The 17,674-nt window shown below is 36.3% G+C and overlaps 1 protein-coding gene across 5 annotated transcripts in view; it reads right to left on the bottom strand.

Moving 5' to 3' along the window:
- Positions 1-17,674, bottom strand: part of GAPVD1 (GTPase activating protein and VPS9 domains 1) — a 101,073-nt gene that overhangs the window by 62,920 nt on the left and 20,479 nt on the right. For all 5 annotated transcript variants that reach the window (XM_069082747.1, XM_069082743.1, XM_069082744.1 and 2 more), the window contains exons 2-3: positions 4,563-4,779; positions 2,840-3,683 (exon numbers count right to left, since the gene is read on the bottom strand). In XM_069082747.1, coding sequence (XP_068938848.1) covers positions 2,840-3,683; positions 4,563-4,747 — 1,029 coding nt within the window. In that variant the 5' untranslated portion in view covers positions 4,748-4,779. The remainder of the gene's footprint in view (positions 1-2,839; positions 3,684-4,562; positions 4,780-17,674) is intronic.

Here is a 17,674-nt window from a genome sequence, read left to right on the forward strand (position 1 = left end):
GTGATTGACAAATGAAGGTACTTTACCTATGTTTGGAAACTAATCTCCATTTGAGAAGAGGGGTTTTGTGGTGGACTTAATTAAGGTATAGCCTAGGGGTGGAGTAGTATTTAGAACAGGGACTTTGTAATTGATTGAATGATTGGAAGATCCTGGGGTGGGGTAGTACTTGGAGATTATTTAATCACACTTAGTAAATGCTGTATTTTGAATGATGTCATGTTTTGATCTTCTCTGTTCTTGGTTTGTCACTGAATAAAATAGAGAGCACCTATGCTGGTATTTTGAACCTGGGAAGTTGCCTTTCTTTTGGCATTACATTACACATAGAGAGCATGGATGTGAGTCAATTATGTTAGAATGATCTACAAAATAAAATGAAAGGGTGAGAAAGAGGGATGTACTGGAAGAAGGGAGAAAGGAGAAGTGGAACAGGGAAAATTTTCTCACATAAAAGAAGTACACAAGGAAGAGCTTTTACAGTGGTGGGGGAAAAGGAAGATGAGGTAGGCAAGGCTTGAACCTCACTCTCACTGCAATTGGTTCAAAGAGGGAAGTATGTATATACTCAGTTGTGTATAGAAATGTAACTTGCCCAATACAGAACTAGGAAGGGAAGGGGATAAGAGAAAGGAGGAAGGGAATAATAAAGATTAAGAGAGGCAGTAGTTAGAAGCAAAACAGACTTTTGAGGAGGAACAGGTTAAAAAGACAGGAAAGAAACAGAAATGGGATGGAGGGAAATTCACAGTTGGTAATTGTAACTATTAATATGAATCAGATGAACTCACCCACAAAATGGAATCAAATAGCAGAAGAGATTAGAAACCAGAATCTAACAATATGTTGTTTACAAGAGATGCTCTTGAACAGAGTTAAAATAAAGGGCTAAAGCAGAATCTAATATGCTTCAGCCAAATTTTTTTTTTAAAAGGCAGGACTAGCCATCATGATCCCAAGCAAAACAAAAGCAACAATATACCTAATTAAAAGGGATAATCAGGTAAATTACACTTTGCTAAAAGGTATCATAAACAATGAATATCAAAAATTTTCATAGCAAATTTTTCTAATAAAAGGACTCATTTCTCAAATATAAAGAGAGAACTAAGACAAAGTTATAAAAAGACAAAGTATTCCCCAATGGATAAATTGTCAAAGGATATGACAGTTCTCAGAAGAAAAATACTAGAGTGGATAAGGGAAAAAATAGGTATACTAATGAAATGTTAGTAGAATAGTGAACTGAAAAAGCAATGTTGTAATAGTGATCAACTGTGAAAGACTTGGCTACTCAGATCAATACGATGATCCAAGACAATTCCAAATGACTTATATCCATTTCCAAAAAGAGAACTAATGAACTCTGAGTGCAAACTAAAGCCTAAGTTTCTCACATTAATTTTCTTGCTTTTTTAAAAAATATGGCTAATATGGAAATGTTATGCATGATTTCACATATATAAACTGATATCATATTGCTCATCTTCTCAGAGTGTGGGGGAAGGGGGAAGGAGAGAAAGAGAATTTGGAACTCAAAATTTAAAAAAGAAAAGAATGTAAAAAATGAATAGTAAATTTAGGAAAAAAAAATTTTAACTATCAATTTCACAAGAACATGATGTGAAAGGCATGAGGAGATGGCAGTTTACCTAAAAAATATACTGGAATCTTAATGAATCAACGGTATGATATGGCAACAGGAAGAAAAAAAATTAATATATCCTTAGGGTACATTAATAGAGGTACAACTGCCCTGATTCTTCCTTTATACACACATCTCTGGTCAGACCACATATAGAGTACTTTGCCCAGGTCTGAGTGACACAGTGTAAGAACAATGATACAGTATAGAATGTCCAGGAGGGCAACTAAGATGATTTTTCACAATAGGGGATAGTCTATTATGATAATAATCTGAGTCACATAATTTTAGAGCTGGAAGATCCCACAGGAGAACAAAGAATATAAGATCTAGAAGGTATCACATTACACAGAATATAATAACACAGGATCAGAAATTTAAAGCTAGAAGGGACCTCAGAAGTCATCTATTCCAAATCCTCTCATTTTACAGATGAGCAAAATGAGATCCAGAGAAGTTAATGACTTGCCCTGTCAGAAAGGTAATATTTACTAAGTGTCAGAGCCAAGACTGAAGTCAGATTAAGACCTGTAGTGATGGCAGTTAACCACACTGATGAAATCACAACTCTTCTTAAATACAATAAATAAGGGATAAAATTTAAGGAAAAGAGATGACAGAAATAATATCTTACCTCAGAATATTGCCAAATAAATTGTACTGATTTCCTATATTACAATATAATAGGGGGAAAAAAAACAACCAGATTTGAAGTCAGAAGGTCTGTGCTCAAATTCTAGGCTGTTCCACTTATGTGACCACCTCAGACTGTAAAATGAAGATAATAATAGCACCTATTTCAAAGGGTTGTTGTGAGACTCAAATGAGGTAATTATGTACAGAGCTTTGTAAATCTTAAAAGCACCATATATACAAGCTACCTATTACTGTAATGGTTAAAGTGCAGATCTGAAACCCAGAAGACCAGTTTTCAAATCCAGCCAGAGACACTTAGTATTTGTGTAACCATGGACAAATCATTTAACCTGTATGCCTTAGTTTCCTTATCTGTAAAATAGGGATAATAATAGCACCTACCTCCAAGCACTACATAAATGCTAGCGAACTACCTACCAGGGTTAGGTTGTGGAGTAAATGATTAATACATATAAAGTACTATATATCAGTACTTATCATTATAATTTTTTCCATATAAGACTGTATGTCTTATTAAAGTTATCAGAAAATACACACCTGCATCAAATTAAATCTTGCCACCTCATTTATGGGAGCATCAGAAATTATTCCATACTGTTCTGGGTTGACAATTGCTGGGCAAATGAAGCAGGCCAAGAGGAGATCAGTACACATTGCCCTCACTTCCCCTATATCAAGCCGATCTACACAGGAAAGTGTCTTATACATTTGCGATACAATCCACCGCAAACTATGGGGAAAGCAGTATGTGTTTTGTTTGAGATAGCCAATAAATTTGTTCACCAAAGCCACCAGTTTGGATTCATTTAACTCCACCATCTCTTGGACCTTTTGTCTGAATCTATCTGAACCTCTCTCTCCAAAAAGCTTTTCCTGCTGGGATGGAGAGAACCTCTCAATCAACTTGTTTGGATCTGTTTCCAGATGGTCTTCATCTTCAACCAACAACTGCATGATTGGCTCATGTAATGTTGCTGTGAGGAAGAGTTTGGCAGAAAAGAGTCCTTCAGAAAATAGCTTGAATAAAATGCTGAATGCACAGGTTCCTCTCCTCAAAAGACGCCTAGGGTTATCACTCTCTTTGAGTTCAAATTCAATCAGATATCGCAAAACCTGAAGAAGGTAGCTCTCATCTTCTTGCATGATACAGTTGCCATAGAGAGAGGTAAAAACTGTGTGGATAACACTCTGAGTGTTATCCTGGTTCAGTTTCTCTCCAGCAACTAGAGAGGAGGCAATGAGTCGAGGGTTTTCCCTTAACCTATTTAAGAATTCTCCATAATAAGTCTCTTGAAATCCCAGCTGCTTATATCCATCAACAAACTGTGTATCTTCCAAAATCTTGGCATGCTGGCAACATTCAGCAGGGGAAGCTTCAGCACTAAAAGATACACATAAAATATACATCAAATTCCACTGAAATAGGTGAATAATGCTTTCATTTATCAAGTAATATCATCTGAAGTTAAGTCATTTAAGCCTTTTAGCATTTGAATCAGTAAGACCATACACCCAATGGTGGTGGAGGAGAACTTTCATGTTATCAGGAGTAATTTTAAAAAGAAAGAGCATGGAGTACTGGCAGGTACTGCATACCACTATTCTCTCTGATATTAACTGAATTTAAATCAATCATTAGTCAACCAGCAAGCATTTTATTAGTTGCTTAAAATAACACTGCCCATTAACTGTCATTTATGAAAAATAAGATTATTCACTCTGCTATGCGTACTTAAGAATTGAAAGAGATAATTCAAACTAGGTCCATATGAACTTTTATTGCTGGTTTTTACTGCTATTTCTCTTAATTCTGAACTTGCTGAACACCAAAAAAGGAACATTTATACATACAAAGTAGAACATATAAACTTGCCAATAAACAAAAATCCCACACAGCAAGTACTGAGGGAAGGATAAGCAATCTTGTTGTGCGAGTACAAAAGTGGATGTTTTTTTATTATGATAGTATAAATGCAAATATTTGAAAATTCCACTCTCCATGCTCTGTGAACAATATTTTAATATATGATGAGTCAAGCACGTATGATACAGCAAAGGCTCAAGTCTCCAGGGGAGAGTAAAACAGAAGGGCACAAGTTCTAGGCTGGCGTGGAATAACCAGTTCTGCTAGAACCCTCTTGATGCTGAACAAAGAAAATATTAGTGACATCTGGAGCATATTCATTTGGTATGCCATGTAATTTAGAAGTAGAAGATAATTACTGTGTCATAAATGTTAAGAGCTCAAATACATTTATACCTTGTTATGATAAGCCTGTCCAAGTTAATTCTCTGCTGCTTGGCAATCCATGCTGTGCGGTACAACTTTTCAGCAGTCTTAAGCACATCTGCATTTAGCCTCTGGATCAGCTGTTTCTCCGAATTCACATAGAGTCGTTCCTGCTTAAGGTGATGAGCCAAAGTATGAATATCCAGCTTCACCATCTTCAAATGTGAAAGAAGTACACAGGCAAACACTAAAGAGAAAACAGATAACATTTTTTTTTTAAATGTTAAGGTGCCATTAACAACTCTTAGCCAGGTCATATTTCTTAAAATACATATAATGTAGAAAAGTAGCATAATGAAGCAGAAAAAGCACTGAACTGGAAATCAAAAGACCATGGTTCAAGTTCCACTTCCACTACTTAATGACCTAATGTAAGTCACAATCTCTCTGTTTATCAGACTTAGATGATAAATTGGTTGGTTTTGCTGAACTTCTTTTTATTATTCTGTTACAAGGCATGGCTCAGTGGGTAGGTGGATAGAGGAGGGATATATTCAGGAATAAAAGTGATATAAACGCAAAAAAAATAAATCAAATACTTTAAGATGTAAAAGTTTTATAACAATAAACTGACAAATTTGCTTAACTTTTCTTCTCTGCTAAAAGAAAGAGTTCCATGGATGGAGACTTTTTTTAAACCTATAAACTGCAGCTAGAGGCAGCTAAGTGGCTCAATGAACAGACTGCCAGGCCTTGAGTCAGGAAGACTCTTCTTCCTGAGTTCAAAGCTGGCCTCAGATACTTACTAGCTGTGTGATCCTGTGAAAGTCACCTGACCCTGTTTGCCTCAGTTTCCTCATCTGCAAAATGAGTTGGAGAAGGAAGTAGCAAACCACTCCAGTATCTTTGCCAAGAAAACCCAAAAGGGGTCAAGAAAGGTCAGACACAACTGAAACAAGTGAACAACAAAAATAGCAACAACATGAATTACATAGAAAAGAAAAACCAAAAGGAAAAAGAGAACAGCTCTGAAAGTTACATGTTGATTTTTATACACTTTTTAAAAATTAAGTCTACATAATAGAAATTTGCAGCTTCATGTACAATACTTTCACTGGTCTACTATCAATAGAGAAAAATGCTAATTTTATCTAGTACTTAAGTTCTGAATTTTGTTACAAATTCCCAAAAAGAACTTTAAAAAGGGTTAAAAAATTAAATTAAACCTATGAACAGAGCTCTATATCTTAATAATGCAAATCATAGAATCTCAAGGGTTGGAAAGTTTGTTCAGATCCAAAGACAAATGAATCATAGGTCTTCAAACCAGAAGTCTTTTGTGATCATCTAACAACTCATTTTACAGATGAGTAAACAGAGGTCCAATAATTAAGTGACTTGCCCAAGGTCATAGATTAAATAAGTATTAGAACCAATATTTGAACGTTAATCTTCTCACTACAGCTCCCACTTGTTCTTTCTACTATGACATAATCAGGCTTACTATGGCTGTACCTGCATAGAGCTACAAACTTCACCACAGGAGTGGATCAACTAATCTAATTTGTTTTGCCTACTGTCTAATCAAGGCAATTAGTAGTGAAATGGATAAGTCCAATGAGTCCAGAGTCAGAAAGATCCCAGTTCAAATTTGGCCTCAGACACTAGTGTGATCCTGGGCAAGCCACTTAATCTCAGTCTGCCACTGTAAAATGGATATAACAATAGCACCTATCTCCCAAGGTTGTGAAGATCAAATAAAATAATATTTATAAAACACTTTAGCATAGTGTGACACGCAGTAGGTACTTAATAAATACCTGTTGCTTCCTTATGAAGCACTGAAGTTGGTAGTCAGAAAACAAGATTCAAGGCATATTATAATACCTAGACATCACAAATTACCACAGGACTATGGGTAATTCACATGACCTCTGATTAATCCCAGCTTCTTTATTTGTAAGATAGGGATATTTGCTTATATATTTATCTCTCCCTTCTTCATACTTCAAAACCATTCCACAACTTCATAGATCACTTCCTCTTTTATTCCGTATCTCACAAACCCTTTGATCCTTTCCATTTCCTTCTAGCGTTTGTCCTATCAATCATTCATTCAATCTCTAATTTTCAGTCTCTGCCTATATACTGTCTTGTTCTACACTGACTACAAATATATTCAAGTCTTTCCTATACTTAAAAAAAATTCCCTTGGCCTTACCATCCCCCCAAAACACTGTCTTGGAACACTCCTCAACTCCTACCAGGAGTAATCTATACTCGCTATTTGTACTTCCTCACCACCTATTCACTACTCAATCCTTGCAATCTATCTTCTAACCTCTAATTCCAACCTGTACTTCAAACCGCTACTAAAAATTCTTGATTAAAAATTACCACTTACTTTTCCCCTGCTAAATCTCTTAGCCTTTTCCATCTTCATATTCCTTGACTTTTCTGCAGCATCTGGAATAAGTGATCAGTGACACCTGTTGGATATGTTCTCAACCTCAAGGTTCCTAAAGACATCATGCTCTGAATTTTTTAATGGCATTACTATTCTCCAATAGTTAATTGTGTTTTTTTTTTAAATCAATACAATTTATATCCTCCCTTCCTGTTCAGGAACATCTTCTATCAGCCAGCCATGGAGTTTGACCTTTCTGCAGCCCTAGGTGCTGATTCCAAGAAGACTGAGAAGAGTGGTCTGCCTGCCAATTCCCCACATGGCTTCCCGCAAGCCTCAGGTACTTGGAGAAGGGGTTACTGAGAAGGCCAGGGCAGGGCATAGCAAATCCTCAGACTCCAGCACCATGACCACCAGCAGCTCCAGTGATTCTGACACAAACGGGAAGCCTCCTGGGCCTGGCCAGGGCTCCCAGGAGAAGAAAATAAAACTGAAAGTGAAGAAGACCAAGGAAAAGTGAGAGAAGGAAAAAGGGAAGAACAAAAAAGCAAAAAAGGGGGGGAGGGTGAGGGAGGTTGGAAACACCCACTTTTGAAAAGGTACAGGATCAAAGTAGAGAACAGAACAAGTGGGAGGTGGGATAGAGGGATGGAAATATAGTCAGTCTTTTACAATATATCTACTATGCTAACGTTTTACATTAGCTACACATGTACAATCTATACTGAACTGCTTATCTTCCCAGTAAGGGTGGGTGACAAGGGAGGAAGAGAATGAATCTGGAATTCAAAGTTTTAAAATCAAATGTTTAAAAAATATATATATATATACTATTATTAATACTATTTTACATGTAATTGGGAAATAAGATATACAGGCACTGGGGCATAGAGATCCACAATGCCCTACTGGAAAAGTCAAAAGGGGTATGGGAGAAAATATGGGAAAGAGAAGACTGGAGGAGGGGATATCCTGTGGGACTGCTATTTTGGTGCGGTGGGTAGGGGAAAAATGGGGAGAAAATGTGTAATTCAAAATCTGGCATAAATGAATGATGTAAATCAGAAGTTAATAAAGCATTTGAAAAATGAAAAAAAAAAGAGTTGGACACAACTGAAATGACTAAACAATAACACTGAACTACAACAAGCTGATTAGTGCAGATAAACTGGATGCTTAATAAATACTAAATTAACAAAAAAAAAAGGCAAAAAAGGGGGAGAAAGGGTCAGCCCCCTGAAGACAGCACAGACCTTGGAGATAAAGCATGAGCCCTGGCCCACCCCTGCAAGCCACTGCCCCAGGCATCACAACATGTGCCCACCCACCCCCAGCCAAATAAAAGGCAGGGACTACTGAAAAAAACCATAGCACATGCCTCCGTAACTAATAATCCCGATCGAGTACATTCCCCAAACGTTATATAAAACTGACTAAAAGAATAATTGTGAATAACTAAAGTTTACTTATTGTTATAAGGAGATATGTTTTAACTTTATTCATTTCATATTAACATTGTCTGTGATATTTAACTTGAACTTTATTGCCTTTTACTGCGGGTTGTACTTATACTATTTCAGTCCTGTGTATTGTTCTTTGGCTTTGCTTTCTTCACTCTGCATCACTTCCACAAATTATCTAAACTTCCTCTAAATTCTTCATATTCATCATTCTTTGTGACCCAGTAACTTTTCAATTTGTTCATATAACATAATTTGTTCAGCCATTCCCCTATCACTGGACACATATTTCAGTTCTAGCTTTCTGTTATTACAAATGAATAACTATAAATATTTTCTCTATGTTACAGGTCTAAATCCAGTAATAAGACCTTCTTTCGCCTTCCACACTTCGTCCCTTGATGATTTCACCTGACCCTATTAGTCCACCAAAGTATCCAAAATACAGGAAGAAATAACAGTCCTGTGCTCCATATCAGATCACAACTGAAACTCAGCTCTGGGTGACATATTTTAGAAAGGACATCAATAAGCTTAGAGATATTCTAAAGGAGATTAACCAAAATGGAAAAAGAAGCACATGATAACTGTTTTCAAGTATATAAAGGGCCATCACACGTAAAATGTTTAAACAATCACAAAACAACTAAAAATGAATAATGCAAAATTAAAAAGAAACTTGGCCCCAAAAAAGTGATATGAGAAGACACCTCCTTTCTCTCCCTAAGCCTTTGGAGAGGTTATGGGGCAGGAGAAAGATCTATGAATGACAAACATTGTATACAATGTCAGATTTTTTTTTTCACCATACTCATAAGTGTTGCTGATTTTTTTTCTTCTTCCTCTTTTCCAATTTGCTTTAAAAAAAAATCTTTGTTATAAGGGACAGTTTCTCAGAGGAAGAAGAGAGCAGGAAATTTTGGTAATATAAAAACAAAGATATCAATAAAAAGTTGTTTATAAGACAAAAAGGAAGAAAAGGGGTTAGTAGAACCAAGAGAATATTGTATATGGTAACAGCAATACTTTTAAGAACAACTTTGAGCGACCAAGGCATTCTATTATAAATACTTAAATTTACTGCAAAGATCCTATGAAGGAAGACACTGTTTGCATCCAGAGAAACAAATGATACATACATAAATAATCTGTATATATATGACATATAACATACACATATATATAATCTGTGTTTATATATATGTATGTGTATACACATATAAAAAATCTGTATGTGTATGTATACACACACACACACACAGATTTGTGTCTAATGGTAGCCATCTCAAAGTTTTTGGAGGGGAAGTTACATGATAACTTTGCTGTATATTTGAAAGAAATAGCAAGTTGTACATAATTGATCTGCAATTTTAGGTGTAATCCTCCATTTCTCTATTCCACTTTGCTTTGGAAATGCTTATTTTATTTCTTTAATTCACAATAAAATAATTTTAAAAAGTAAAAGGGTTGGAAATTTGTTCTGTTGGTCCTCAAAAGTTAGACCTAGGAATAATGGGTAGAAGTTGCAGAGGCAGATTGAGGTTTGTTGTAAAGCTTGCATCGAAACTCTTCTCTCCCTAATCCATCCCCTGAACAGTTGCCAAAATAATATTCCTAAAGCACATATATGATCATTTAATTCCCCTGTTCAACAAACTAAAATGCCCCCTATTCTCTCTCACATAAAAAACAAATTCCTCTGTCTGGCATTTAAAGCCTTTCATCAATTGGTTACACCCTACCTTCTTATACATTACCCTTCCTCACACACCCTACAATTCATTCAAACTGGCCTTTTTCCAGGTCTTTACACATGACATTACATCTCTTTCTCTGTGACATTACACTGGCTGTCCCCACTCCATGCCTTGAATAAATTCACTCCATATCCCACCCTCTTTGAATCCTGAGTCTCCTTGTAAACTCAGCTCAAACACTACATTAGAAGTACATGAATTCCCTCTCCTATTAGTGCCTATGTGTAAAATTACTTTGTATTTATTTTATGTGTATTTTGTATACTCAGAGAGGTAGCATAATATAGTACAAAAACTCAGTGCCTGGCAGTTTTCAGATGAAGAAATCAAAGCTATCTATAGTCATATGAAGAAGTGCTCTAAATCACTTTTGATTAGAGAAATGCAAATTAAAACAGTTTTGAGGTATCAGATTGGCCACTACTAGATCTGTATCCCAAAGAGATCATAAAAAAGAGAAATGGACTATATATGCAAAAATATTTATAGCAGCCCTTTTCATAGAGGCAAAATATTGGAAACTGAAGGAATGCCCATTAATTGAGAAGTGGTTGAACAAGTTGTGGTATATGACTGTAATGGAATACTATTATACAATAAGAAATGATGAGCAGGCAGATTTCAGAAAAACCTGGAAAGACTTCTACAAAATGAAATGAGCAGAACCAGGAAAACATGGCACACAGTATTAGCAACACTGTGTGATGATCAACTATGAATGATTTAGTTCTTCCCAGCAATGCAATTATCCAAGACTAGTACAAAGGATTCATGATGGAATATGCTTTCCATCCACATCCAGATAAAAAAACTGATGGATTCAGAATGCATATCAAAACATACTTTTTTTTACTTTATTTTTTTCATGTTTTTTTTTTCCCTTTTGATCTACGTTTTCTTTCACAACTGTTACCAGCATGGAAATATGCTTTACATTACTGAACATGTATAACCTATATCAAACTGCTTGCTGTTTTGGGAAGAGAGAAGGGAAGGGAAGGAAAGGAGAAAAATATGGAACTCAAATTCTTGTAAAAATCTTGCTAAAAATTGTCTTTGTATATAATTAGGGGAAAATACTATTTAAAAAAATCTCACACAGAGAGTAAGAGCGCCGGCCCCAGTGTCAGGATGACCTGGGAATCAAATTTTGGCTCAGATACTTAGCACCTACCCAGAAAACACCTGGCTGTGTAACCTTGAGCAAGTTACTTAACCCCAATTGCTTAGGGATGAACAGGTGGCTCAGCGAGTAAGAGCACCGGCCCCAGTGTCGGGATGACCTGAGGATCAAATCCGGGCTCAGATACTTAGCACCACACCCAGAAATAACTGGCTGTGTAACCTTGAGCAAGTTAACCCCAATTGCTTTAAAAAATATATATATCAGAGCCTAGGTTAAAATCTACATGTATAATCCAGACAAATACATAATGACTATGCAAACACACATCAGGCAAGCCACCACATATCTCAATATTCTAGTAACTCATAAATTGTATAGAAGGTACAAAATTGGATTGATAGAGGAAGTTTCTTCATCAAAGAATTATCTATACCACAGGTCCAGTCAGTTCACAGACCCTATATTTTGTATATACTCATCTGTATACATGTTGTTTCCCCCAACAGAATGCAAGCTTTTTGAGGACAGGGACTATTTCACTTTTGTCCTACTATCTCCAGCACCTAGGACAGTGCCTACCTAGCACACTGGAGATACATAATAAATGCGGGAAATGTTCCTAATAATTATATCTACATAAAAATGGAATAGATGCCTCAGGAGGTAGTGGGTTCCTTTTGACTACAGGCCTTTGTTATTTGTCCTTCATTTTGAAGAGGACCAATGACATCATGCCTTGACTTGAGTGTGAACTGGATTTAAGTGAAGCTGAACTGCACTCACTCACTCTCTTCCAGAGTCATCGAAGTCGAGAAGCAAGATGAAAGTCAGGATGACTGGCAATGGCCCAGAATGCAGTGGATGACCTTGGTGTCTTTCATGTCTAACTAAGCTCTAAGGGCCCTACAGTCCCTGCTTCAGCTGCCCCTGGAATAAATTATTCTCATCTTTCCATTCCACTGGGAGAAGTCTTCACATGCTTTCAGTTAGACACCCCGCTAACTCCCTAACATATTGTAGTGTAGAGGCACCCACAACCTGGTTTGGCACATCTGTCGAGATGGTATTACCAGACACTATGCATGCTACAGTTTTTTGGAGCCACAAGTGAGAATAGGGTAATGGTGAACACCAAAGTTGGATGAGCTGCCCTAAAAAGGGTTCAGTAAGCCCTCAAACCAGAGGCATGAAGCTCTCCCTGAACACTCCATACAGACCTTAAAGTCAATGCTAGATAATGGCTTGTCGGGTATATCGAAAAGTGGATTCTTGTTTGGGTACAGGTTGCACTGGTCTCTTAGAACCTTTCAAATTGTGAGATTCTGTGCTTCTATGACTTTTCTAACTATAAATCCAGTCCTAATCTCTTTCCTGAGATTCAGTCCTATAAATCCAAGTGCCTACTAGTCTATTCCACATCAATATCCTCTAAGCACCTCAAACAATATGTTCAATAAATCAACACTTATTATTAAATACCTACTATGTACCAGGCAATATGCTAGCCTGCCTTCATAACGTCATTCTATTTGGAAGATGAAATATGTATATGGATGAGCAAATGAGATGTATGCTTGTTAAATAAATATAGAATGATGTTATAAAGAGTTGGTAGGAATAACTAGAGAAATCAGGAAAGATTTCTTGAAAGAGGTAGCTCTTGAACTAAGCCTTGGAGGGAACTAGGGGTTTTAAAAGAAAGAGATGACAAGGAAGAACATCCCAAACATGAGGATGCCTGTACAAAGGGATTAAGGTGGGAAAAAAGAACATCATGTACAGAGAATAACAAGTACAGCATTGTGGCAGGAACATTAAAATGAGTAAAAGGGAGCAAATGTGTAATGAGTCCAGAAAGTCAGGCTGGAACTAGAATGAGAAGGACTTTAAATGCCAAAGAAAGCTGTTTGTATTTTACTCTAGAAGCAATAGGGAGTCATTAAAGCTTGAGCAATGAAGTAATCATGTGCTTTAATCTCAATATAACAATGATTGATAGATTTTAAGAGCAAAGAAGATAGAAGCAAAGAAATTAGCTAGAAGTCCAAAACTGAACTCATCTTCCTCCCATATACCTGCCCCTCCCAAAAACTTCCCCATTTCTCTTGATGGCACTGTTATCTTTCTAGGCACCTAGACTCCTTCCCTTAGAATAAGCTTAAACTCCTCTCCATCCCACCCTCCTCTCTCTTCCTCTTTCTCTCTGCCTCCCCCCACATCTAATCAGTTGCCAAATTCCAATTATTCTACCTCTGCTAGCATTCTGCTGCATATCCCCTTCTTTCCACTCATGCTGTCAGCCTAGTCACAACTCACCAGGACAACTCAACAAGCTCATTTACTTGTCTTCTTGACTCTGGAATCTCCCCAAACCAATCTACCCTTCACACAGCTGGCAAAACTGTCTTCTTAATTTAGATCCCTAACCATATTACCTTTCCCAAAATTTTCCTTAAGTGGATCTCTAATTGCTTATGGGATAAAATATAAAGTCCTTTTCCTAGAATTTTAAGGCCTCCACAATTGTCCAACCAAAATGGACAATGAACTATTCCCTGAATTTGACTTGCCTTCGCCCACCTGCATGAATCAATGAAGATCACGCTATATGCTTCAAATGCACTCAATTGTGCCTTGTAAAATCTTTCAAGATTCAGCTCAAGTGCCACCTCTTCCATAAACCCTTGTTCTAATTTCATCAAGCTAAAATGACTCTCTCCCATCTCAAATTTTCCTAAATCACTTTGCCTGGATCTCTTCTTTTTGCCTTCAGAGCAAGCTGAAGCTTATCATGTTTAATGCTCGTACAAATTATAGGGATAGGGACAGGACCTGTGATTTCATTAATTAGGGGGATCTCCCTGATTATGAAATTCCCTCTACCAACACAGATCAGTATTGTTCTCTGCAACTTAGTACTGTCTATTTTATTATCCTCTAGAACAGAAAATAAACTTGCAGGAGGTTTTGTAATTTTTTATCAACAATACCCTACCACGGTGCTGTAAAAACAATATGGATGTAATAAATGTTAGTTGAATTGAACTGTCAACTATATAATGCCATAAAAATTGGAATTACTGTAATTACTAGCATCAAGGGACCACATTTGGAGCTGTGGCTCCAAAACTTTCTGGTCATATGAACCTACAGTTTAAAAGAAAAAAAAACAGGGCAGTTAGGTGGCACAGTGAATAGAGCACTGGCCGTGGAGTCAGGAGGACCTGAGTTCAAATCTGGCCTCAGATACTTAACACAAAACTAGCCGTGTGACCTTGAACAAGTCACTTAACCCCAATTGCCCTACCTTCCCCCCTCCAAAAAGCATAAAGAAATAAAAAGAAACTACACATTAAAAAAAAAAAAACCCTTCCTGAGCCTCACTTTCTCCATCTGTAAAATGGGAATGATAAAACTCAAACTGCCTACCTTACATAAGTGTTAAAAGTGCTTTGTAAATTACAAATTACTTACAGAAGTAGGAGTCATTATCTCTTCCAAAGTCCCTGACAAATCAGGAGGCAAATTTAATTAAAATTAAAAGATAAAAAGCAAATAATTTACCTCTTTGCTAATATCAACATCAGCAAGAAACTTAAGTGCCTACTGTTTATAGATCACTGTGTTAAATACTGGGAGAAATTCCAAATTTGAAGGATCTGAGTGTGAAGATAGTACAAATTAGTACCAGTATTAGAATTCCCTCTTTATCATACTTTTAAATATATGTAGCTTAAATATGGCATAGTATTTCTAAGAAGTTTCTGGTCTAGTAAGAAATAAGTCTTAAAAATTGAAATTAAAGTCATCCAAACTCAATTTGTCAGGAGCATTAACAAACTAATACAAACACACATAAGTATAAACATGAGCTTGCTTCTGACATTTTAATGAAGTATGCAACAGGCAAATGAACTGCTTTTCACCTGATGTGGCTAAGGCAAGTATTTTACATTTGTTGCATCCAAAACTAGCATCTAAACTAATAAGAGTTTGCTTCAGAGAGATACAATGTAAAAATTCAAAGAATAGGGCATGTCCATCAATTGGGAAACTGCTGAATAAGTGGCAGTATATGAATGTAACAGAATGTTATTGTGCTATAAGAAATGATGAACAGGGGCAGCCAGGTGGCTCAGCAAGTAAGAGTACCAGCTCCAGTGTTGGGATGACCTGGGGATCAAATCTGGGCTCAGATACTTAGCACCACACCCAGAAATAACTGGCCATGTAACCTTGAGCAAAGTTACTTAACCCCTATTGCTTTAAAAAAAAAAAAAAAAAAAGAAAAGAAAAGAAATGATGAACAGGTTAGGGCAGCTAGGTGGCGCAATGAATAGAGCACTGGCCCTGGAGTCAGGAGGATCCAAGTTCAAATCTGCCCTCAGGCACTTAACACTTACTAGCTGTGTGACCATGGGCAAGTCACTTAACCCCAATTGCCCTACCTTCCCCCCTCCAAAAAGCAAAAAAAAGAAAAGGAAAGGAAAATGATGAACAGGCAAACTTCAGAAAATCCTGGAAAGACTTATATGAACTGATGCTGAGTGAAGTAAACAGAACCAGGAGAACATTGCTCACATTAACAGCCACAGTGTGCAATGACTGATTTTGACAGACTTAGTCCTCAGCAATACAAGGACCTAAAACAATTCCAAAGGACTCATAATAGAAAATGCCATCTACATCCACAGCAAGAACTATGGAGTTTGAATGCAGAGCAAAGCAGACTATTTCCTTTTTTGTTTTATTTTTTCTTTCTCATGGTTTCTCCACTTCATTATAATTCTTATATGCAACATGACTAATATGAAAATGTGCTTAATAGGAATGTTCTGTGTATAGCCCATATTAGATTGCATGCCATCTCGGGGAGGGAGGAGGGAAGGAGGGGGAAAAAATTTAAAACTTATGGAAGTGAATGTTGAAAACTAAAAATAAATAAATTGGAAAAAAATTCATTCAGAAAATAAATTCAATAACCTGACTAATGCCTAATGTGAAAGTATTTGCAGATACTATACTTGATTGTATGCCGCCATGGTGGGGGGTGGGGAAGAGAAAATTTGAAACTCAAGGAATTGTGGTAATGAATGTTGTAAACTAAAGGTAAATAAATTAATAAAGACCAAAAAGAAAAAGAAAAGAAATTCAGACATTGTAACTTAATTTTTTCTAACAACAATCAGTTAGAAATGTAATTCTCACCCATCTCATCCATTTGCTATTAACCATCTGGTAAAAGATCACAGTCTAAATCAAAGAATGCTTTTAGTTCCACATAACTTGTCAGAAATCAAACACAGAAATTTTTACCTAATATAAAGCTACCTCAAATCTACATTCACACAGTATTCCCCAGAAAGGTCTGGTTAATTAAAGCAAATACATAATTTGTTTTGTGTATGAACATATACAATGTGTCCCCAAAATTTTAATGTTTATACATACATACACTTACATATGTATGTAGATGTGTATCTTTTCATCTTTGAAAACTCAAATTAGGCAAGTGGGAGATTATGAAATTTTCATTTGACAAAACCTAGGAAGATACAACTAATACAATAAATAACAGCCTCAAGATTCAAAAGAATGTGACATGCTAGATTGGTAGGATATCTATAAAAGCCTATATTTGAGTTTTAAAAAATAAATTTAATATATAAAAGATGAAGATTTGTCTAGGAAGCAGTTTGAGTTGGAAAAAAAAGAAAAAATATCCCCATTCTCAAAGGAACAAAGTACATGCCAACTATGATGATAACAATTGTTCACATTCAAACAGTGCTTTAAGGCTTGCAAAGCATTTTACATGCATCATCTTTTTTACATTTCACAACAACTACCAGGTACAATTGTCACCACTTTACTAATGGGGAAACTGAGGTTCAGAGGGGTTAAGTAAATTGCCTAGGATCACTAATAAGTGCTAATAAGTCCTCCAGACTCTCAAGTCCAGCACTCCAACTACCAGGTTGCCTCTCAATGAATGAGTATGAAAGAACAAAGATTCCTGATGAAGAATTAGCAAAAAGGACTAAAAAAAGAGTATTGATACTTTATCGAAATTAACTTTTAAATAGCTTTTTGTTAATGTTCAGTTTTAACTTTCTAATAAAAAATGTAGTTTTCAAAAGACCAGGAAGTTCTAGCTATTTGCAAGTTCACTATGAGTCCACAGACAGCCAAAAGAGATGTTATCTTAGGTTGCATTAAAATAGGATCTAGAGAAAGAGAAGTCAGTTATCTCTCTCAGTCTCAATATCCTTAACTGTAAAATGAGGGGGTTAGGAGTAGACAGGTTAAGGTCCCTTCTGGGTCTGAGATATGATTCTATAATCCCAATGAACTCTCTGCCCTATATATGAAAGTGTACAGTACTGAATACC

The sequence above is a fragment of the Petaurus breviceps genome, unplaced genomic scaffold, assembly GCF_028583685.1.
Source record: "Petaurus breviceps papuanus isolate PSGF00001 unplaced genomic scaffold, PetGlider_PUasm1.0 171, whole genome shotgun sequence".
NCBI lineage: Eukaryota > Metazoa > Chordata > Mammalia > Diprotodontia > Petauridae > Petaurus > Petaurus breviceps.